Here is a 23,607-nt window from a genome sequence, read left to right as displayed (position 1 = left end):
CTAGATGGATGGATAGATAGATGTATTTATTTAAAGTTGTATATGTAAATAAGTGAAATACAATATGAAAGGCAGACGTGCAATACAATATTAGGGCAGATGTATTAAGCCTTAACAAGAGATAAATGCAAGGGTGATAAAGAGAGAAAAACGTCCAGCCAATCTGCTCCTTCCTGACTTTTTTCAAACACAGCCTGTAACATGGCAGTTAGCAGGTGATAGGCTGGACGTTTATCTCTCCTTATCACCCTTGGATTTATCTCTTGTTAAAGCTTAATACATCTGCCCCACTGATTGGTCAAGTTCATAAGGGTGACAGGATTGACACAGTTGCTGAATGTGTGTGTCATTGTATGTTACATTAATATTTGTATCTTTATTTTCCTCTCTTGCAGAGCTTATCCCCTCAATTTCAAGCAATGTGCTGAATCCAAGTGCCATCTTTTCAAACAATGAAATGAGTCTTTCAGACGTTGAAATTTATGGCTTTGATTACGATTATACCTTAGCTTTTTACTCCAAAGATCTTCACACTTTGATTTTCAACACTGCTCGAGATCTTCTTATTAACGAGCATCGGGTATGGTTTTTTTTTATTTTTCCAACTGATCTGTACACCTACACTGTCACATAAAGTGAGGGGATATATCCAGTCCCCACTCTAAAATGAATACTTAAAGAAGTGTGAATGGTAGGACCATTTAGAGGCAGCGGTGTTTTTGAATGTAGTTTTCTTTCCATCCAAAATGTGAAATAACCATGAATTTCAGTCAGGCATGTGATACTAAGCGATCTGTGGATCAGTAGGTAGGGAGCAGGCAGACTATAACTGTAGAAACACATCAAGCGTATTATAGCACTTTGCTGATTTTCTTACTGTTCTTTTTACTCACCCATCATTAGGTGCACTTCTGAAAGATGGACAACCTTTTTAATTGGGATGCAAGCTTATAATATAAAGGTGCAAACGTTATTCCCCACCAAAGTGTAAAAGGGCTATTTGGCATCAGTTTATTAAGTACTTAAACAGACTATGGGCCAGATGTATTAAGCTTTAAAAAGTGATAAAATTGAGAGTGATGAACTACCAGCCAATTGGCTCCTAATTGTCATGCTACAGACTGTGAGGCGGATTTATTAAGCTTGTTGAAGTGATAAATTGTCTGGTTCTTATCACTGGCCAATCAGCTCCTAACTGTGAAGTTTACAGGCTTGGTTTGAAAAATGACAGGTAGGAGCTGATTGGCTGTTAGTTTATCACTCTCCACTATATCACTGTTTGAAGCTTAGTACATCTGGCCCTTAATATGAATTTGTCCTTTTCAAGGTAAATACAACACATGGAGTTCTAGTAGGACATATTTTCAGATCGAGCTCCACTAATATAATAACAATATACAGCACATTAGCTGTCCTTTTTCAATCACATTTAGCATTCCTTCCAAACAGCATCTTATAGGTTCCAATCAAATTTATGGATATTTCAAACAAATTTCAAAGCATTACACCAAAATGTATGGTTAAAGGCTAACCCGGCATTCCACAGTCAAGGTGCCCATATACGGTACAATAATTGGATGTGTTTTGGACTACATCGGATCGCTTGCAATTTGCGTGCAATGCAATGTAAAGCTAGTTCAAAAAGTATATGCAGCACATAATTGTTGAACTGTGCACTGGAGTATGGGCACCTTTAGAACCTCATAACAACTATCAAGCATCATTAAAACTGGTTCTGAAGAGCAATGGAATTCTGTTCTATATTAGAAGATTCCACAGGAGAACATGAAACTGGATAGACCGCTTGGCTGGTTCATGCTTATCCAAAACACACAACTCTATGCTTAAATGGTGGAAGAACAAAAACGGTTCAGTTCTAAAGTAACCTGCATGACTTGACAGAAAGAAGGCTTCCTGGTTGAAACACAATTGTGCCAAATTGGCAATTAAAAAGTTAGAATTTCTTTACAGTGTAGTGAGAAAAGTTACAGTCCAATTTCTTATTCACACAGATCATTGGTTATTGTATAGCACCTATAATAATAAAAAAAATGTATCTATGGCTTGCTATAACATCTGGTAGCATTACTGCATAACTTATTGTTTACAAAATAATTAAAAATGTAAGAATCCTGGATCACCTACCTTGGGTTAATGATGAGCACATAAATGAGGCTTCTTTCATAGTCTGCTTTATGTGATTACCCATTTCCCACTTCCTTTGAATGCCATTTTAGTACAGGCAAATTTTTCGACATAAATCACCTGTTTATACACAGGAACTGTACATTGGAAATTGAATGGCTACTACAATGGGGTGTACTCAATGTGGCCGGCGAGGGGGGTTAAACGGCAGGGATTGACGAAAACAAGCGATCCTCTCCGTTTAACCCCCGTGTCGGCCGCTCAACCGATTCGAATTCCCCCAAACAGCGAGGCTCGTGGCTAATGCAGGGAGCCCGCTGAACTAGTATAAATTGGTAAATTCTAGATATTTTTATGTTTTTGATCAATTTTAACTAAAAATGTAAAACTAAAATGTAATGAAGGGTGTTCTAATTGAACATAGATTGCAAGACCCTTGTAGTAGAGCTTTAATATAAACATACATTTTCATCTGCTTTTATATTACTTTCCTACAGTATCCAGAAGAATTAAGAAAATATGATTATGATCCAAACTTTGCAATTCGAGGACTTCATTATGATGTACATAAGGTTAGTTTCCTCCAAAACCCATCTTCTGCATGTTAAATATATACTGAATGCATGTTTATATTTCTGTATAATGACATATGGCTGGCAGAGCATGCTGTTACCTGTAGTTCATCCGTAGATGGAGCGTAAACTGTATTAACTGCGCTGCAATTATTGCTGCAAACTTGTTATGATTTTGTGTAAATTGCATCTGCTATGAATGTTGTTGATATCTAGTTTTATATTCGTAAATCTTATTTTTCCTAAAAAAATTTCAGTATCCATCCTTACTTCTCTCACTTTATCTTTATTAGTTTTTAAGTAGGAAAACAAAAATATTAAATGTGTGTGTATGTGTGTTTTTATTGTTGTTTGAGTTCTTGTTTCCTAGCACGGCGCCCGTCATGGGTCACCAACGCGATTTTTGGGCTATTTTTAGCCTTTTTCCCGACAATTAAAAAATCGCGTCCATCGCATGCCTTAACTTAAGGTATGCGATGCGACTGATGCGATTTAACATTGAATGCATTGTATTCAATGTTAAATTCCTATGTAAAATCGGGTCCATTGTATGCCAATGCGATGGACCCGATTTTACATAGGGAACAATGTTAAATGGCCCAATGGACCCGATTTTTGATTGTATACCCACCCTGATGGGTAATTTGTATGTGAAATCCCCCATCCCCCATTATTAACGCCACCCCACAATGAACGCCAACCCGAAGTGTGGTGAGCGCAGCGGTACGCGTCCTCCGACCTTTTCATACCCCCACTATCCACATCGGCGTGGAGTTGATTTTATATAGTGTGGCGAGCGCAGAGAGCCACCGTGCCCGAAGCGTGGCGAGGGGACGCGTAATACCTGTGACGTAATGCGCGTCCCCTCGCGGGGCTCGGTGCGCTCGCCACACTATATAAAATCAAGTCCGCGCCGACATGGATAGTGGGGGTATGAAAAGGTCGGAGGACGCATACCGCCGCCCCTCGCGGGCTCGCTGCTAAGCAAAGGGGGGGGGGGGGGATTTGACTCATCAGGGTGGGGCTACAATGAAAATTAGGGTCTGGGGGCATTTAACATTGGGGCCAATGTAAAATCGGGTCTCAGGGACCATTTTACATTGGTTCCAATGTAAAAATTGTGTCCATCGCATGCGATTTGGTTGCATGCGATTCGATCGACGCAATTTTTTAGGACCCGATGGATACGATTTTTATCGCTGGCGCTGTGCTAGGAAACAAGTACCGTTGTTTGTTAATATGTTTGACCTGGACACACCATGGCCTTTTCCTAATGTTATCTATGTCCCTCTCTACCTATACTATGTTTTTTTTTTTTTTTTATTATTATTTCTTTGCCTGTATGTCTGTCTATTTAACATAAACAATTATACAGTATATAAATATATATTGGGGGGAAAAAAAAAACAACCCAGCAATGCACATGTTGTACTGTCTATGACTTTAGTTTGGCCTACGAATGTTAGATCCTTACTAAATAGACCACATTGGTAGAATTTATTTACTTCATACCTCAATCTTGGGAATAGAATCCCTGCCAAAGCTTTTTGTTTAGGGTACACTCTCACTCTCTGTCCCACACACAGGGTGTGTAAAGGGTACCCGTGTAACAGGACTTTGTTGGGGTTAGAAGTTGGGCTATGCCTGTTTCCGAGTTCCTCTCTCACTCGCAGTACACAGAGGGCCTTATTCTAGTTCACTCTTTCTGACAAAATCCTTCTTGGATGGACAAAACTATGTGCACTGCAGGTGGGGCAGATGTAAAATGTGCAAGGGGCCTTAAGTGTATAAATTGATGACATCTGTATCACCCCTCTGCTACATCATCTGCCTGTACACGTGTTTGAAATGTGTGGCAATCAAATATATTCTATTCTTGCTGGTAACTTAATAATGGGCAAATGATGCAGTGGTATTGGATGGAAAGACTGCATACTATTTATTCTACTTAAAAGGTACTTTGTCATCAGTCTCTTTCTTTAGCCAGATGTGTATTAGGGTGCCGGTAGGACAGGACTGTACTGTAAGCTGGGTCCTCTGTTCAGATGAAGATGGTTTCCAGACTAAAGCCCCATACACACGTCCCAATTTTTTAAAAAGCGATCACTCAGAAGAGCCTTTGTCAGGTTTGATGTGCACAGTGATGTCACCTGATGACATCGCTAAGTATATTGTTCAGTGTGTATGTACTATATCAGCAGTTCTCAAATTGTGGGTCCCGACCATCTCAGCATGGGGTCGCGACTCCATGTGGCTAGTCATCAGGCTGATGACTTTTCAAATCTCAGTCAGTTATTCAAGAAGTATGAACAATCTGTTGAATTGTCTGTTATTTTATACTCCCATTATTTTGTGCCTCCACAATTCTGCCATGTATGTGCTGTCTGCTGACTACACATGTGATGTGATGACCTCCTGTAGTAACTTGCTGGGGTCCTGTCATTATTTTTATTGTCTGATGGGGTCTCAGAGCAAAATAGTTTGAGGACCCCTGCACTATATCATCCACCCATGGCACTGCCTATATATCATTAATGATATAGGGGGAGATTCTCTAAGAATCTCCACCCCCCTTCGCTGCCCATCGCATTTATAATTATCGCATATGTTCTAACATATGCGATAATTATAGCAAAGGACAGCTCTTGCGTTAAGAGCTGTCCTTTGCGGTGAGAGTCGCCGGGTCCCAGCAGGTCCCGGCAGCTCCCCCCTCCCTCACACACCCGGCGCTGCTGCTGCTGCGCCGGGCTCTCCTCCTCCCTGCACCCGGAAGAGGATCAGTGCAGGGAGGAGGTCACAGGTCCGGGCAGCACTGCTCTGTGCTGCCCGGACACAGGTGAGGGGGCGATGCGGGGCGGCGGGGGTCCGTGCGGGGGGTTGGCGCGGGGCGGCAGAGGATTGCGGTAGAAGTCCATTGGCTACTATGGGGCATTGCCCGCCGGGTTAACGCGGCGGGGGATGCTTACAGCATCCCAAAATGCAGTAAAAACCCAGATAACGGGGTTTTTACCGCATTTCTTGTTTAGAGAATCTCCCCCCATTGGCGGTGCAGTGGGTCAGCTAGTGTGTATAGGGCTTTAATTTCGATCAGAATATTGTAACTCCTTAATTGAGGCAAAATATGTCCCTCAGTCAGCTGAGATGAATTATCCGTCTGGATGTTGTTGGGTTTTGAAGCTCTATATAAATAGAATGGCTAGAAGACAGCCCACTGATCTTTTCAGATGCACACACGGCTATATAGCAATAAAACAATCCATGGGCAGATAAATCATGGCTACTATTCATCAGATGTACATCTTGGAACAGGACCCTTTTTTCTAGGTGTATTGTGGTTCATTCTACCGTTTGGTGTAGGGCAGCCATAATTTCACCACATTTTACAAATTCAATGTGTTTGAAGTTAAAGTTGCCAGATTCGGACAGAAAGTTATGCTTGCAGTTTTGGCTGACCATACTATCCCCAATGACTGCTGATTACCATAATTTATTTATTTATTAACAGTTATTTATGTAGCGCACACATATTCTGCAGCCCTTTACAAAGTATAGTTGAACATTCACATCAGTCCCTGCCCCAGTGGATCTTACCATCTATATTCCCTACCACACGCACACAGACATTCTAGGGTTAATTTTTGTTGGGAGGCAATTAGCCTACCAATATATTTTTGTATTGTGGGAGGAAACCGGAGTACCCAGAGGAAACTCACGCAAGCACGGTGCGAATATATAAACTCCGAACAGTTAGAGCCATGGTGGGAATTGAACCCATGACCTCAGTGTTGTGAGGCAGTAATGCTAACCATTACACCATCCATAATGGAGAAAAAGGGATTTTTGTATTAATGTTAAACTGGGCACACACTGAGCGATTTATATCCTATTACTCCTCTTAGTACACGTCGGGCACTGTGTGTGTGCCCGATAGGCATGATGCCCACAATCGTTTGCAATGTCAGGTTTGATGTGCTGCACATCAAACCTGATGATATTGATAGCCTTCTGTAATGAGGGACTGAACATAATCGTCATTCATCAACATCGTTCCAGCATGTATGGGGAAATCGGACATTCGTCCTGAAAATGGACTTTCGGACATTCGTCCTTTTGGTTTGTTTTAATGAAAACATTAAGACCTCAAATTTTTTTGGGTCATTTTTTTTTTTTTATTATGATTTCTTATAAAACTACTAACCGTCTGTCTCTATCTCCCCCCTTTTTCTTACAAGGCATTATTAATGAAGATTGATTCATTCCACTACATACAACTTGGTACAGTGTATCGGTAAGTCAAATATAGTTGTATTTTCATTGTATGCAGTTTTTTTATTTGTTTTTAAGATAAATTACATTGTTTTCAATGTTACTTTGTAAAATGTATATATATTTTTTTTCAACAATTGAGTTTTCAAATATACAGCACTTGGCAATGAAATTACCTAAAATGGTGTTCAGCTAAGGTGGCACACAATTAAAACCTACAGTATATTAATTAAACACGCTGTTAAAAAAAAAAAAGAAAGATGAATGTTAACATATGAGATGGGGTGTGGGCAGGGATGCTAATCCAGAGGACCCTAACAATCACATCATTACAAAGGTAGTCAGGTCTCTATCTACAAAAATGAGCCCAGCCACTGATGTCACAACCTGCTGATCTTGCGGTCTTGGAGAAATCACCAGTATTCCACATATGAGACAGTAGTCATTTTGAAGTTACTCAAAATATTTCTAGATCTCAGGTGTAGATAACCCTGCACAGACCAAGATCGGAATCATCCTATTGAGAGCTAGAATGAAATGGGCAACTCTAAAGGGTGTATTTATTAAAGGTAGATTTTCATTTTCATCTATTGCAAATCACACAGCATTAATGTTGTACTATCAGGGCTAAAACACACTTTTACTAACCTTTAAAAATTAATATTAGGTGTCTCTAATCCTTACCAGAAATTGGTATGCGATGGTCACTTCACAAAAGTCCACACACGTTTCACAGGAGGATATATATATTAGGGCGGAGTGAAAAAACTGAAATTGAGAAATTCAAAATCGGCTAGTGTGGGAAAGTTGTGACTTGACCTGAATAAGAAACGTGCAAAATCTTTTTGATCTGAGTCAACATCTTCTGTTCTGGCAAGAGGCCTGAAGTTTCACTTTTTTGGTGAAAATGACGAAAACTATGAAGATGCTCCGATCTAGTTAAAATTATGTCATGATGTCTTAGAGTGGTTCATTAATATACTTTAGCATAGTAAAAGAGAGTACGAGCTTGTCCTAGTGCAAAGTGAATGACTTTGGTGGGAGAAAAAATCCCTAATAATTGACCCATTTTCATGGTCACAATTGTGAATATTGTGTGTTTTTCTCCTGAACGTGTTTATAATAGAAGAAGCACGAATACTCTAAATGGAATTTCTGTGACATATATAAATATAACACTGCATAATAGCCCTTAATCAGACCTGATCCCAGTACAAATTTGTTCTCAAAATGGGCAAAACAAATGCTGCACTGCAGTTGGGGCAGATGTAACGTGCTGAGAGAGTTAAATTTGGGTGGGGTGTGTTTCATTTGGCCTTGATCTTTTTTCTTAAGTGACAAAAAGTTGTGTATTGTTTTAAATGATATTTTTTTACATTGTTATAACTTAGTGTCTACTGGCTATGCTTTCTGCCCCTGATGAAGTCAGGAACTGACGAAACGCGTTGGGCTATTTCTCACTGAATCGAACAATATTCATGCGAACCTGTACAAGCATATGTGCCTTATCCTGTATTAAGCAGTTTTTATGTAAATGTGTATATTTGATATATTTGTGATACCCCAATAAGGGTTTTTTTTACCACTTTTATATTAAACGGTATAAACCGATCTGCAACTGATTGTTATTGATTAGCGCCCTCTGGAAAACCCCCTTTCCTCTACCTCCCCATGGCAGCTGCACTATGGGTTCTCTCCCTCATTAGGTAGATCTGGAAAGGAAAAAAAGACACAACACTGCCCCTATATAAGGACCGCCCCTACAGAGGCTCAGTGTCTTTTTTTCCTTTCCAGGTAGAGGAGGCTTACCCCACAATGCTGCTACCTTCCCCGCTGCCTAGTGCAGTTGGGGTTTAGGCGAAAAGAAGGCTACCCGCTACCTAGAGTAGTTGGGACACCTGTCTGGTGAACCCCCCTCCGCTAATGTGGCTGGGGGTTATGGGCAAAATCCCCGCAAACATACCTACTGTCTGTCCGGAACACAGTGGATTACAGCAGGACTCGTGCGCCATGCTGTACAGCATCTCTCCTCTCACACGGAGCACGAGCACAGGAAGCGCCGGAGGCAACGTCAGACGCGGCGTCTGGCGTCGGCAGGGGCACGAGGACGCGCGCGCACGGAGCTGATTTATGGGGAGTGTGAGGTCATCAGGGAACGCAGGGCGCACCTCTCTGACAAACATGCCAGGACTTAAAATGGCGCCGCAGCCGGCCGGAAAACGCTGCTGATACTCACCAAAACCAGACTAACACCGGGTAAGGCTCCAATGTTAGCTTGCTAACGGAGCACTATACTGCAATCTTATCAGGCATTTTACTGATTACCTTATCTTGTGCTACAGTGATTGCAGTTATGGAGGATGATAAAAAGCAGCAGGGGAAATCGGGGTAAGCCAAGAGGAAAATGTAAGGAAATGCATGTAAATGGACAGCCATTAAGTAAGGGCTTATGTGTTTACAGGTCAGAATCAAGCAAGGATAAATTGGAGCTTAAACAGAAGCATAAAAAATTACATACGTCTAAATGCTCGGTGTGTGATGCGCCCCTGCCAGAGAAATGCAAGGGCACGGTGTGTGATAACTGTAAAAAAGCCCCCATAATGAGGCCAGAACAGATGGCGGACCTGGTAGCCATGTTGAAAACTTCCTTAGCAGACACCTTTGTTACAAAGGAAGATCTGAAGAAGGGGTCACACAAAAGGCCCAGGGAACCACATTCCGAGGATTCTGACCCAGGGGAAGGGCCCGCTATTGATCCACAAGAGGAAGTGGAAGAAGGGGAAGTGACACAGGAGAAAATGGAGCTGGATTTTAATCCAGATCTCCTTAATAGCCTACTTACTCTAATAAACAAATCACTCAGCATTGAGGATCCACAAGAGGAAGGGAGGTTACAAGACCTTCTCTTCAAAGATAAAAAGAAAAAACCCAAGTCTTTTCCCCTATCCAAACCACTACAGGACATAGTGGAGGAAGAATGGGCTAATCCGGATAAGAAAATAGCCGTGCCGCTTAGGGTTAACAAAATGTACCCATTTGACACGGAGCAAGTGAAGAAATGGGAGACGGCTCCCAAAGTAGATTCAGCCATTGCCAGATTGGCAAGGAAAACTACTCTACCACTTGAAGACGCCAATGCGTTTAAAGACGCAATGGAAAGGAAGATGGAGATGAGCCTGCGTAAGCAGCACATTACGTCAGGGGCCTCCATTAAATCATCATCGGCGATAGCAGTGACCTCGAGGGTATTGAGATCCTGGTGTCAGGACTTAGAGTCTGACTTACTGGACGGAGTGAAAAGGTCAGAACTCCTTAAAATAGTACAGAACGTGCAAATTGCCGTTGAGTTTATCTGCGATGCGTCATTGGATGCGGTCAGACTGGCAGCCAGGTCAAACGCAAGTACCGCAGTAACCAGGAGAGCACTGTGGCTCAAGTCATGGTCGGCTGACGCCCAGTCCAAAAACAAGCTGGTTTCACTCCCGTTTCAAGGTGATTACCTATTCGGGAAAGGCTTAGATGACATCATCTCAAAAACGACAGGGGGAAAATCGACGTGGCTCCCTCAAGACAGAGGGTTTAAGAAACCACCAAACAGATCACAAAGACCCCAGTTCCAAGACTTTAAGGAGGCAAGAACATACAGGCCGGGCAGGGGGTATAGGAGACCCTGGTCCGGTGGAAGGAGCTCCTTTCGTGGCCAAAGGGGCAGAGATGGAAGGTTTGGATACAGACAAACACAATGACGCCAAGCAGAAGGTAGGGGGCAGACTGAAAAAATTCCACTCAGTCTGGGCCCAATCTACCAAAGTCAAGTGGGTGATGGAAGCAGTATCATCAGGATACAAAATAGAATTTGTACAAGACCCTGGAGTATGGCTGGAAGAGTCACCCATACCAAAGGACAAAGAAGAAAGGCGGGCACTGAAGCAGAGCCTAAAAAACATGGTAGCACAAGGAGTAGTGGTGGTGGTCCCCAAAGGACAGGAGATGACGGGTTGGCAATCAAGGTTTTTTGTGGTCAAGAAACAATCGGGAGGATTCAGGACCATTCTGGATCTGAGAAGGCTGAATGCATACGTGGTAGCAAGAAAATTCAAGATGGAGTCTCTCAGAACGATACTCCCGGATATAAAGAGAAACGCATTTTTGACTACGATAGATCTCAGGGATGCCTACCTTCACATACCGATTTACTCAGAACACCAAAAATTCTTAAGATTCCGCATATCAGGCGTAACCTACCAGTTCACAGCTCTGCCGTTCGGCCTGTCAACATCCCCAAGGACATTCACCAAGATCCTGGTGGTGCTGGTGGCAAAGCTAAGAGAAGAAGGCATCACAGTATGGGCGTACTTGGACGACCTATTAATAATGGCTCGGTCAGAGGATCAAGCAGTAAGCCACACTCACAGAGTAATGGAATTTCTCCAAGAACATGGCTGGATTATAAATCTAGACAAAAGCCAGCTTCAGCCCACAACAGCGGTGAAATATCTGGGGGTCGTTATAGACTCAGTAACAATGAAGGCAATACTGACGCAGGAAAGAATAGCAAAGCTAAAACAGGAAATAAACTACTTCCAAGTAAGAAGAACAGTCAGTTCAGCAGACTGCCTAAGGCTACTGGGCCTAATGTCGGCAGCATCAGATACTGTAAACTGGGCAAGGTTCCACACAAGAGGCATACAAAACTGCTTTCTGTCTCAGTGGAACGGGGACAGCAAGAGGACCACACAGAGAATCATACTGTCAAAAGGAGCCAAGCAAGACCTGCTCTGGTGGGGGTCAAGAGGAAGACTGGGACAAGGCAAGTCCTTCACCACAGGAGAACAGGTGCTAATAACAACCGATGCCAGCATGGCAGGCTGGGGGGCAGTATGCGAGGGGACAGCAGCCCAAGGACAGTGGTCAAGGCAGGAAGGAGCACTTCACTCGAACATCAGGGAGATGAACGCAGTGAGAGAGGCGTGTCAGTACTTCCAATCCCAACTATATCAGAGAGACATAATAATCAGAACAGACAACGCGGTAGTAGTAGCGTACCTCAACAAGCAGGGAGGTACAAGGAGCAGAGTGATGATGACAGCAGCAGCAATGGTGCTGAGCTGGGCGGAAGCCTGGACGAGCAGTCTCGCAGCAGTATTTATAGCAGGAAAAGAAAACCAGCAAGCGGATGCCCTGAGCAGGAAGCAGATAAACCCAGGGGAGTGGGAATTATCCCAAGGAGTATTCGAAGAGATAGCTCAGAGATGGGGCTATCCAAGGATAGATCTCATGGCAACCAGAGGCAACAGGAAGGTAGAGAAGTTCATATCCAGACACTGGGAAGAAGGGTCCTGGGACACGGACGCGCTGACGTGTCAGTGGGAGCAAGGCCTGATGTATGTGTTTCCTCCCTTCCCGGTTATATCGAGGATACTGAACAAAATACAGAAGGAAAAGGCAACGGTAATAATCATTGTGCCCACATGGCCAAGGAGGGCCTGGTTCCAGAAACTGGTCAGGATGGCAGTAGCAGGGCCATGGAAACTACCGGACCAAGAAGACCTGCTATGGCAGGGAAGATATACGCAACATCAACCCAGAGACTGGAACCTAGCGACATGGTTGCTGAAACCAGAACCCTGGTAAATAGGGGCTTCTCTTCTAAAGTAGTGAAGACCTTGCTAAGGGCCAGGAAGAGCTCAACATCAGGCACATATTACAGAATTTGGAAAACATACACACAATTCTGTATAACCCAGAGGAAGGATCATAGGGCCATACCAACAGTACTTGACTTCCTCCAGTCGGGCCTAGATAAGAAGTTATCAGTTAGTACATTAAAAGTCCAGGTCTCTGCGCTAGGTGCCATACTAGACAGGAGAATCGCAGAAGATAAGTATGTACAAAGGTTCATACAGGCATCCAAGAGGATAAGGCCAGAATTTCGTAGCCCAACCACACCATGGGACCTCAATTTAGTGCTAAATGCGCTAACCGAGAGCCCCTTCGAGCCCCTAGAAGAGGTGCCGCTGAAGTGGCTAACGACCAAAGTAGCATTCCTGGTGGCAGTAACATCCACAAGAAGGGTATCGGAGTTGCAGGCCCTCTGGGCAGAAGAGCCATTCCTGAACTTTTTTGAGAACAAAGTTGTCCTAAGGACAAACCCTCACTTCCTGCCCAAGGTAGTCTCATCGTTCCACATCAACCAAGAGATAGTACTACCGTCTTTCTGTGCAAAACCAACTAATGAGAAAGAACGGAGGCTTCACAAGCTAGATGTGAAAAGAGCGCTAACCATTTACTTACAAAGGGTTGAGAGCTGGAGGAGAACAAAAAGGCTCTTCGTTGTAACAGAAGGCAAGAATAAGGGGCTTGGAGCCTCAAAAGCTACCATCGCCAGATGGATCAGGACATGTATAGGGGAAGCTTACAAGATAAACAACAAGGAAGTGCCACAAAGCTTAAAAGCTCACTCCACCAGAGCCGTAGGATCCTCCTGGGCCAGGAAGGGAGCAGCTTCCCTAGAAGAACTTTGTAAAGCAGCCTGCTGGGCATCAGTCCACACTTTTGCTAGACATTACAGTCTGGATATCGAGTCCTCCAGTGACGCGAAACTAGGCAGGAAGATACTGAGCGCAGTAATATAAGGACAGACATAAAAAACTCCTAATAAGGGGAAGAATGTTAGTTCAAGGGACCTACATGTAGGTGACTACAACCTACGTCAGTATGAGGTATTACTCTCTGATTCGGCCCCACCCAAAAAAATTTTTTTCTTTTACACTGCTATGGTACTACCCATAGTGCAGCTGCCATGGGGAGGTAGAGGAAAGTACGGATTCTTACCCGTTAATACGCTTTCCTCTACTCCACCATGGCAGCATTATTCCCTCCCTTGGGATATATGATGCAATATAAGATGATAATTTAAGTTAATATATGAGTGCATATTCGCTGATAATCAAGACACTGAGCCTCTGTAGGGGCGGTCCTTATATAGGGGCAGTGTTGTGTCTTTTTTTCCTTTCCAGATCTACCTAATGAGGGAGAGAACCCATAGTGCAGCTGCCATGGTGGAGTAGAGGAAAGCGTATTAACGGGTAAGAATCCGTACTTTTTCCTCATCTCTATTCTGGGTCTTGCCTAACAGAGGACCCCCCAGAGGTGCTGCTCTCACTCTCTCGAGCGCAGAAAGGGTACCCCCATTTTTGATATATAAATATAACACTGCATAATAGCCCTTAATCAGACCTGATCCCAGTACAAATTTGTTCTCAAAATGGGCAAAACAAATGCTGCACTGCAGTTGGGGCAGATGTAACGTGCTGAGAGAGTTAAATTTGGGTGGGGTGTGTTGAAACTGAAATCTAAATTACAGTGTAAAAATAATGCAGCCGGTATTTACCTTGCACAGAAACAAAATAACTCACACAAATCTAAAGGTGGCTATACATCTACAGATCGATTGTGATATTGGGCCGGTTGGAACAAACAGCTGGTAATATCTGAATGACAGTTTTTCAGCATTTCAAAGCAAATGGTCAACTGTCATTTGCTCTCATCTTTTACCAGGATTTTGTTCCAACCAGACAGATCGGACAATAAATCTGTAGATGTATGGCCACCTTAAATCTCTCTGCACATGTTACATCTGCCCCACCTGCAGTCCAGCATTTTTTTGCCCATTTTGAGAACAAATTTGTACTGTGATCAGGTCTGATTAAGGGCCACTATGCAGTGTTATATTTCACACAGTGTCACTGAACTACATGAAATTGGATTTATGCTGCTCTCTTTGCAGTGCATATACAAAGATAGACAATCCTGTGTATATAAATAAGAAATAACTGTTGCAGTCTGTTATTGAAAAACAGTAACTGTTACAATAAGTATAACAAGTAACAGTGTGAACTGTCTAATGTATCATTTTACATATCACTTCTGTTTATTGACAGAAAAACAGTGTTGCATCCCCTATACTGGAAACATGATTGGGCTGCATTACAGCATATAATTATGCCAAAGATAAGCCAATATATTAACTGTTAAATACGTTGAAGTGCATTATGATGTAATAAGTTGTAAGCTTGCAGCAGGGCCCTCTAACCCCCAAGTCTGTCTGTCATTACCCTGTATGTTTTATCACTGTCTACTATTGTAAAGCGCAACGGAATCTGCTGAGCTATATAAGAAACTGTAAATAAATAAATAAACTAATACATCTAATGTTTAGGGGGGAAAAAAACAAGAACATTGATTCAAAAAATAACAGGTTAATCATTCTATGAGTGGTGTCCAGCAGTACATATATACCAATCACTGTGTTCATTTCTAGGCAGCAGGGCCGTCTTAACAGCAGTGTGGGCACCTGGGCAAAGCAATGCACTGGGGCCCTTACCCATTCTCCCCTCCTAGGGGTGGGGGGTGGTATCAGCAGCAGCTTTGATGTCCCACGGGTGGCAGGGGGTGCTCTATCTTCCATTCAACATGTAGGACCTGGAGCAGTAACTTCTGCTAATTACTCCTTTACTGCACAGGTGGTGGGAGGGTGAACACTAACGTGTGGAAGGGGGCACTGAGCTGTATGAAGGGTCCCTTGTAAATGACTTCCAGGGAGGTAGGGGGTGTTTTATACTCAGGGAGGGTTGGATAATGGAGTGGGCTTAATATTCGTCATTTTCCGGTGGAAGGGCAGCTTGTTTGACTGCAGATATCGCCATTATCTGGAAATAGATTTCTTAGCCTAGTATAAAAACCGATACTCTTTACTTAGAAGGGCGCCAGCGATGTAGATCGCGGTCGTCGCGGTTAAAAAAAAAATCGGGGGCATCGCGGCCAGTACATTAACGGCCGCGACGCGACCGACGCGATGCCCGCGATTTCCCATAGGGTTCAATGTTAAATTTTTTTTTGATTGCGATTTTGCCTTCAATGCTTCAATGGACGCGATTTGGCCATAGGAAACAATGTTAAATGGGCCACAGAGGCCAAATAGACACCCTTACCACTTAAATGTCCCCCACAATTTGTAACGCCACCCCACGATCCACGCAAACCCGAAGCGTGGCGAGCGCAGCGAGCCCGCGAGGGGCGGCGGTACGCGTCCTCCGACCTTTTCATACCCCCACTATCCACGTCGGCGTGGAGTTGAGAATTAATTAGTGTGGCGAGCGCAGCGAGCCACCGAGCCCGAAGCGTGGCGAGCGGCCGCGGATACCTTCCCAGATAAACGCGTCCCCTCGCGGGCTTCACAGGTATCCGCGTCCCCTCGCGGGGCTCGCTGCGCTCGCCACGCTTCGGGCGCGGTGGCTCGCTGCGCTCGCCACACTAATTTATTCTCGACTCCACGCCGACGTGGATAGTGGGGGTATGAAAAGGTCGGAGGACGCGTACCGCTGCGCTCGCCACGCTTCGGGTTCGCGTGGATCGTGGGGTGGCGTTACAAATTGTGGGGGACATTTAAGTGGTAAGGGTGTCTATTTGGCCTCTGTGGCCCATTTAACATTGTTTCCTATGGCCAAATCGCGTCCATTGAAGCATTGAAGGCAAAATCGCGATCAAAAAAAAATTTAACATTGAACCCTATGGGAAATCGCGGGCATCGCGTCGGTCGCGTCGCGGCCGTTAATGTACTGGACGCGATGCCCGCGATCCCCACGACGGGCGCCCTTCTAAGTAAAGAGTACCTAAAAACCTAGAGTCCCAACTTTCAGGAGGTGCTGGGAACTTGGGTATCAGCGATCAGGAGCCAGAGCAATCCATTGACAAAAATATAAAACTACACCAGACGTTTGGAGCTGGAGCAGGGACCGGCTGCTTGAAGGCTGATATCTCTGGTTCTGGGCATGATAGAGACAAGCCGCTAGTGTCAGAGAGAACTTGAGAAATATGACTGGAAATTGTAATTAACAGGTCGGATGTGGACTGCTGCTTTGAAGTTGGATATCTGCAGTTCCCCAGGGCCGATTTTCAAAATTCTGGTATCCCTGGAAAAAGGGGATCCTCAGCTATCAACATAGAGCCCTTATACGCCTGGGGCCCCTGGGCAAGTGCCCATTAAGCCCATACAAAAAGACAGCCCTGCTAGGCAGGATTGATCAGCAATAATTATTACAGCATAATGCACTTTAATGTATTTAACTGTTAATATATTGGCTTATCTTTGGCATAATTATATGCTGTAATGCAGCTGCAGATGGGGCAGATGTAACATGTGCAGAGGGAGTTAATGTGGCCATACATCTACAGATTTATTGTCCGATCTGTCTGTTTGGAACAAAATACTGGTAATGGATGAGAGCACTTTGCTTTGAAATGCTGGAAAACTGCCAAAAACTGTCATTCAGATATTACCAGGTATTTGTTCCAACCAGCCAGATCTGACAATCGATCTGTAGATGTATGGCCACCTTTAGATTTGTGTTGAGTTATTTTGTTTCTGTGCAGGGTAAATACCTGCTGCATTATTTTTACACTGCAATTTAGATTTCAGTTTCAACACACCCCACCCAAATTTAACTCTCTCAGCACGTTACATCTGCCCCACCTGCAATGCAGCATTTGTTTTGCCCATTTTGAGAACAAATTTGTACTGCGATCAGGTCTGATTAAGGGCTATTATGCAGTGTTATATTTCACACAGTATGACCGAAATTCCATTTAGAGTATTTGTGCTTCTTCTATTATAAACACGTTCAGGAGAAAACACACAATATTCACAATTGTGACCATGAAAATAGGTCAATTATCAGTGATTTTTTCTCCCGCCAAAGTCAGTCACTTTGCACTAGGACAATCTCGTACCCCCTTTTCTAAGCTAAAGTATATTAATGAACCACTCTAAGACATCCTGACATAATTTTAACTAGATCGGAGCATCTTCATAGTTTTCGTTATTTTCACCTAAAAAGTGAAACTTTAGGCCTCTTGCCAGAACAGAAGATGTTGACTCAGATCAAAATGCTTTTGCACGTTTCTTATTCAGGTCAAGTGACAACTTTCCCACACTAGCCGATTTTGAATTTCTCAATTTCAGTTTTTTCACTCCGCCCTAATATATATATATATATATATATATATATATATATATATATATATATATATATATATAATTTCAACATGTCGCCTGAACTCGTAGACTTTTTCAGAAATGTAGAAGCTACAAAAGCACTTGTATAGCAAGCTACACCTGATGACAATCTATAATTTCCATGATAGATTTCATGCCAAAGATGAGTTAATAGGATTGCGAAACAACAATATAAAAATAAACTTAATTGGCAGTTTGTGGCATCCGCACGTTCACTTCCATTTTGTAATTAAGACTTACTCAATGCGTATAATCTCATAATCTGAAACTGTTTCTGATCCATGTACTTGTACAATTCTATAATCCATTAACCAGTAAATCACTTCAGTGAATGCTTGCTGCAGGTACTAAACAATGTTGTTCTGTGTTCCATGTTATTGAGGCCAACCTGGAAAAAAGAGTATATCTAGAGTAATACCGGATATAATTGGCAGTTTATTTACAAATACCTCTACCAGAAAGCAAGCATTGTAACTCTCTTTTTAGCTGGATACACATTACACAATGTGGGTTATTCTAAATCACATGCGAATTCGCAAGCGAGCGTGATGTTTTTGAAATGTGCATGCGCCGAGTGGCCATTTCCATGCAAATTGCACGGTGACGTGGGGGCGAGTATCACTGGATGTCGGCTGCCCACCCAGTTCCTGTTGAATGTGCACGAAAATCGAAGGGACCTGAAAGTCACTTGGATATGCATGCACCTTCCAAATCATTCGATGGTCGCGACCATCGAATGATGTGGGTGTTGCCCCATAGGCTGCGAATTAATGTTTTGACAAAACATCCATTCACAATATTGATGATATCGTTATAGTGCATATGGTTTTAAAAAATTGCATAATGTGTACCCATCTTTTAAACTGACCTGCCCAGCCAAAACATCATGGGGCTCATTTGACAAACAGCAAAAAAGTTAAACAAAGCCACCCATTATAATGGTGTTTGTATAAGCCACCCCTTATAATGGTGTTTTAGCAAACTTTACATGATGTTTAGCACCAAATAACAGGGCTGCCTGTTTATAAATCTATAGTACGCATTGACAGCCAACGCTTCTGTCCACTGCTGCATAATACAATGTTACTGGAGATATGCTGATTGAAGTCTGGTTTGCCAATCACATTTACCATTGACTGGCATACAGATTTTAGATGTGCAGATGCATGATGCCAAGTGAATTTGTCAAAATTGGAGTAAAAATTGGCAAGCAAACATGTTTATTCCTCATAATGACCTGTAATATTTACCCTTTAAAGAGGAAATATAATCTTTTTTACCCATTTTTTATTTGAATTTATATAACAAATATGAGCTACGCTGGCATTTTTAGTGGATATTTGATGTTGCCACTCATTGATGTTGCCACTCATAGGGTTAAGGCTTGTTAAGGTGTCCTTGCAGTTACAGTCCTATTCCTGGACTTCAATTCTAATCCTTGTCTGCTTATAAAAAGTAGTAGGGGGAAATTACTGAAAAAGGTGAAAGTAGGAAGAGGGGAAGTGGATTGTTTGGAAATCAGTGGTTCCTATCAACCCCCATGTCTATGTTTTTGATTTGGCAATACAGTTTGTGTAGTGGTTGGCATTGCTGACGCTTACTACTAAGATCTTGGGTGTGATTCCTACAAAGGCCCTAACTGTGGATGTTTTTTTTTCCCTGTACTTGCTTGGGTTTACTGAAGGTCAGCCCTGGCCATCATGTGGCTCTCCAGCTGTTGTGAAACTACACATTCCAGCATGCCCTGCTACAGTTTTTGCATTCCATAATAGCAAAACTGCCAGGGCATGCTGGCACTTGTAGCTGGAATGCCACATGCTGGCATAGTTGCTCTATTTTCTCCCATAATATCAAAACTTGGTAGGATGATTGGATTCTGACAAAAAATAACCCTAGAGTATCTAAGGTCCAACTGAGCAAGGACTAAATAATTTATGTTAAGCTCCTTTTTAATGCAGGTATTTATCAATATCCAGGCTTAATTTTCTTCTTTGGTGGATAAGTGCCAGGTTCATATCATTTTTTTGCTATGTAACAGTTTTTATCTTTTTGACCTTTCAGTAATGTACCACAGTTAAATCGCTTTCCCCACCATTGATTTAATTTACTCCAGCATAGAAATACTTAATTGCGCTGGCTAATTGAGAAGCAAAACAGTCGTTTACCGCATTCGGGAGCCATAATATAGTTATAAAACATGTGTGAAACATTGTGCTTGCATACTGGATTGGTGGTGATAATGTTATTATCCATCTGCTCCCAGCCTGATTGGTGCAAGTGTTTATGGAAAGCTCATAGAAATTGCTGAAAATAAGGTTTGGGGGTGGGCAACAAATGTAGTTCCCAGCGAGTCAATGACTATATGCAACCTAGGGAACTGTTTGGGCTGCACAAGCTGCTGGCAAGCACAAAGCAAAACTCAGGCGACCGAGTAAAAAAGGCATTTACACATATGCATGTGCGGGCATTATAAAATGAAAGCAAGTCTTTTTAGTTTTTAAAGCTTCTCCCATATGTTTATTTTCCTTGGCAGCTGAATGAACATTGTAGGCTTGGGCGGTATGTCCTGGGAATCCCCGGAGTTTCTCAGACTGGAAATGACTGTTTCTGATAGTGCTAAAAGGGGGTTTTCGCCTAAAGATTGCATTAATGTTTTGATTACTACATGTTCTCCTTCTTACTTCTTTATTTTTTTAATTATAAAGGGCGGAGGCCATGTACACAACCATTTATTACTGCCATTTGCAGATGTGCTGTCATTTGGTTGGTATCATCTAAGATTTGCTTTCTACAATGGTGTGCTCATACACCTAGCATCTAAACTCCCGTATGGTGCAAGACTTCCAGCATGACTGAGCTGCTGTGAACAGTGCAGCGTAGTCTTTTTCTTAAAATGTTGCATTTTATCCATATTGCATGTGCAGCAAAACACCACTCAAACTGTACTGGACGTGCTGGCCTGCAACTGTAACTGCAAAGGTTTTAAACACATACAAAGTTGCAGATTACGTACAACGGCACTTGACGTGAGAAAAAGCAGCGGCTGCTGCATTGTAGCACCAGGTATATAGATTCATGCTTCTTCCAACATAGACATAAGGTGCCCACACACGCACCGATCCCGGCGTGCGTTGTGGGCTTAACTAGCACACATAGCATCGCATCGTATGCCTTGTGCATACGATGTGCATGCGATGCTATGCTAGATAAAGCTAGTACAAAAAGTATGTTCAGCACATACTTTTTGTACTGTGCGATGAGGTGCCGCGGGAGCGCGCACCCCATTGTATAGCATCGCACCGCCGGGATCGGTGCGTGTGTGGGCACCTTTACAAATGTTGTACATGAAATTGATCAGTGTAATCTAGTCATTTTATTTATCAAATAAGAAGCATATTTTTAGGGAGGTAGACTCCTTGTGGCCGAGTTGCCGAAGACCTGGTGCGCTGAGAGGGGTTGTTTGAAGTGACCGAAGCCGCAGTGTATGTGGACACCTTTCCAAAAATTTGTGATTTTTGCTAACCCCCGATGTGCCGGTTTGGAACAGCACATTGCAGACATCATGCCAAATTGAATTGCTCATATGTGTTGGGTGCAGACTGCAGATGTGTAATGCATATATGGTACTTGTGTACAATCACGGCTCCCACGATGTCCATTGCATAGTAAAAAATTGCATGTGATCGCATCGCATGCGATTTTTAACAAACGCATTGAAATTAGTATCAAACATGTTCAATGGCCCCCAAATGTCATTTTTCAGGCTGTACCACCCCCACTATCAACGCGAACCCGAAGCGTGGCGAGCGTCGGCGGTACGCGTCCTACGACCTTTTCATACCCCCACTATCCACGTCGGCGTGGAGTTGAGAATAGAAAGTGTGGCGAGCACAGCGAGCCCGAATCGTGGCGAGCGGACACGGATACTTTCACAGGCATACGCGTCCCCTCGCGGGCTTCACAGGTGTCCGGGTCCCCTCACGGGGCTCGCTGCACTCCCCACGCTTCGGGCTCGCTGCACTCCCCGCACTTTTTATTCTCAACTCCACGCCGACGTGGATAGTGGGGGTATGAAAAAGTTGTAGGACGCGTACCGCCGCAGCTCGCCACGCTTCGGGTTCGCGTTGATAGTGGGGGTGGTACAGCCTGAAAAATGACATTTGGGGGCCATTGCACATGTTTGATACTAATTTCAATGCATTTGGATGCTTTTCTGTTGCGATCAAATCGCATGCGATGCGATTGCATGCTATTTAAAAAAATGCTTAAAAACGGCAAAAATCGCATGCCACTACATATGGCATGCGATGGGAGCCGTGAAAGTACACAAGTACCGCATATATTTCTACATTTGTAAGGTTTATAACAGGTATAAGTTTAGCAAGTTCAGCATCCACCAATTCTTATGTTTTTTATTTCATTTATTATTTTATATATATTGTGAACGTGTTCCAGTTAAATACTGGCATGTCCTTGATCCTATCTATTGATGTATGTCAATATATATCTGCCAGATTTGAATGTCTTGCAAAAAGGTTCTACATTCTCAAGAAACAAGTGGCACCTGTATTAACCGCTCTCTTGGTGCCATATGGATGCAGGAGAATTGTTCAGATGCCGGTGTCAAGGGACCTTTTTAACTTACAGAAGTAAAAAAAAAACCTTTCTGTTAGTCGGATAACATTGACTACATCCAATAATGAAAATTTTTCTTCCAGAGGACTTGACGTTGTGTCAGATGCAGAGGTTATTGATATGTATCATGGTTCCCATGTACCACTGGAGCAGATGAGCGACTTCTATGGAAAGGTAACACTAGAATTAACTGTTGATCCCTCTGTGTACTATAGATCTATATTGTCCTCTTATATTTAGATGTATTTTGCTTATGTCCTAGATACTCTGTATTGTTTTGGGTTTACTTGAACTGGTTATTTCATTTGTTAAACCTTATGAATTGTTTACTTCTTTTCCTACGTGCTCATGCTAATACTAAACTTATACTTGCCTATACATATGCATGGGTGTTTCATGCACAGCTTGCACTACAGGCACACTGACCATACTATAATCTACACTCATATGAGTGTCATAACTATTTCATAACATATCTCTACTGATTAAATTACATAATGAAACAATATTCCTTTTATTTCTTGGCACCCGCATTTACTGAACTGTTTTCTCTGTAACTGTGCAGAGCTCAGAAGGGAACACCTTGAAGCAGTTCATGGATATATTCTCATTGCCAGAGATGACGTTGCTGTCCTGTGTAAATGAATATTTCCTCAAAAACAACATTGATTATGAACCTGTGCATCTATATAAAGATGTTAAGGTATGTATATATAATGTAATAACTAATGGGTATTTTGAGTATATAATGTAATGGGTGGTATACTGGCATGGATACAAGGGCCGTTGATCTGTATAGTTATAAGTTACAGGTTTACATTCAGGATACATTTGGAAAATGAAATCAACTGAGCTGTGGAATAGGGGCAATGCCATACACTGCTCAGCTGAACCATGTCACTTTGTCTTCGA

The 23,607-nt window shown here is 42.8% G+C and overlaps 1 protein-coding gene across 1 annotated transcript in view; it reads left to right on the top strand.

Annotated features, from left to right (window-relative positions):
* Positions 1-23,607, top strand: part of NT5DC3 (5'-nucleotidase domain containing 3) — a 57,811-nt gene that overhangs the window by 5,447 nt on the left and 28,757 nt on the right. The window contains exons 2-6 of the mRNA XM_083182264.1: positions 396-580; positions 2,643-2,717; positions 6,950-7,005; positions 22,779-22,869; positions 23,261-23,398. Coding sequence (XP_083038390.1) covers positions 396-580; positions 2,643-2,717; positions 6,950-7,005; positions 22,779-22,869; positions 23,261-23,398 — 545 coding nt within the window. The remainder of the gene's footprint in view (positions 1-395; positions 581-2,642; positions 2,718-6,949; positions 7,006-22,778; positions 22,870-23,260; positions 23,399-23,607) is intronic.

This window comes from Crinia signifera, chromosome 4, assembly GCF_055691185.1.
Source record: "Crinia signifera chromosome 4, ASM5569118v1, whole genome shotgun sequence".
NCBI classification, from domain to species: Eukaryota; Metazoa; Chordata; class Amphibia; order Anura; family Myobatrachidae; genus Crinia; species Crinia signifera.
The sequence above is the reverse complement of the archived record's forward strand: the minus strand, read 5'-3'. Positions and strand labels throughout refer to the sequence as shown.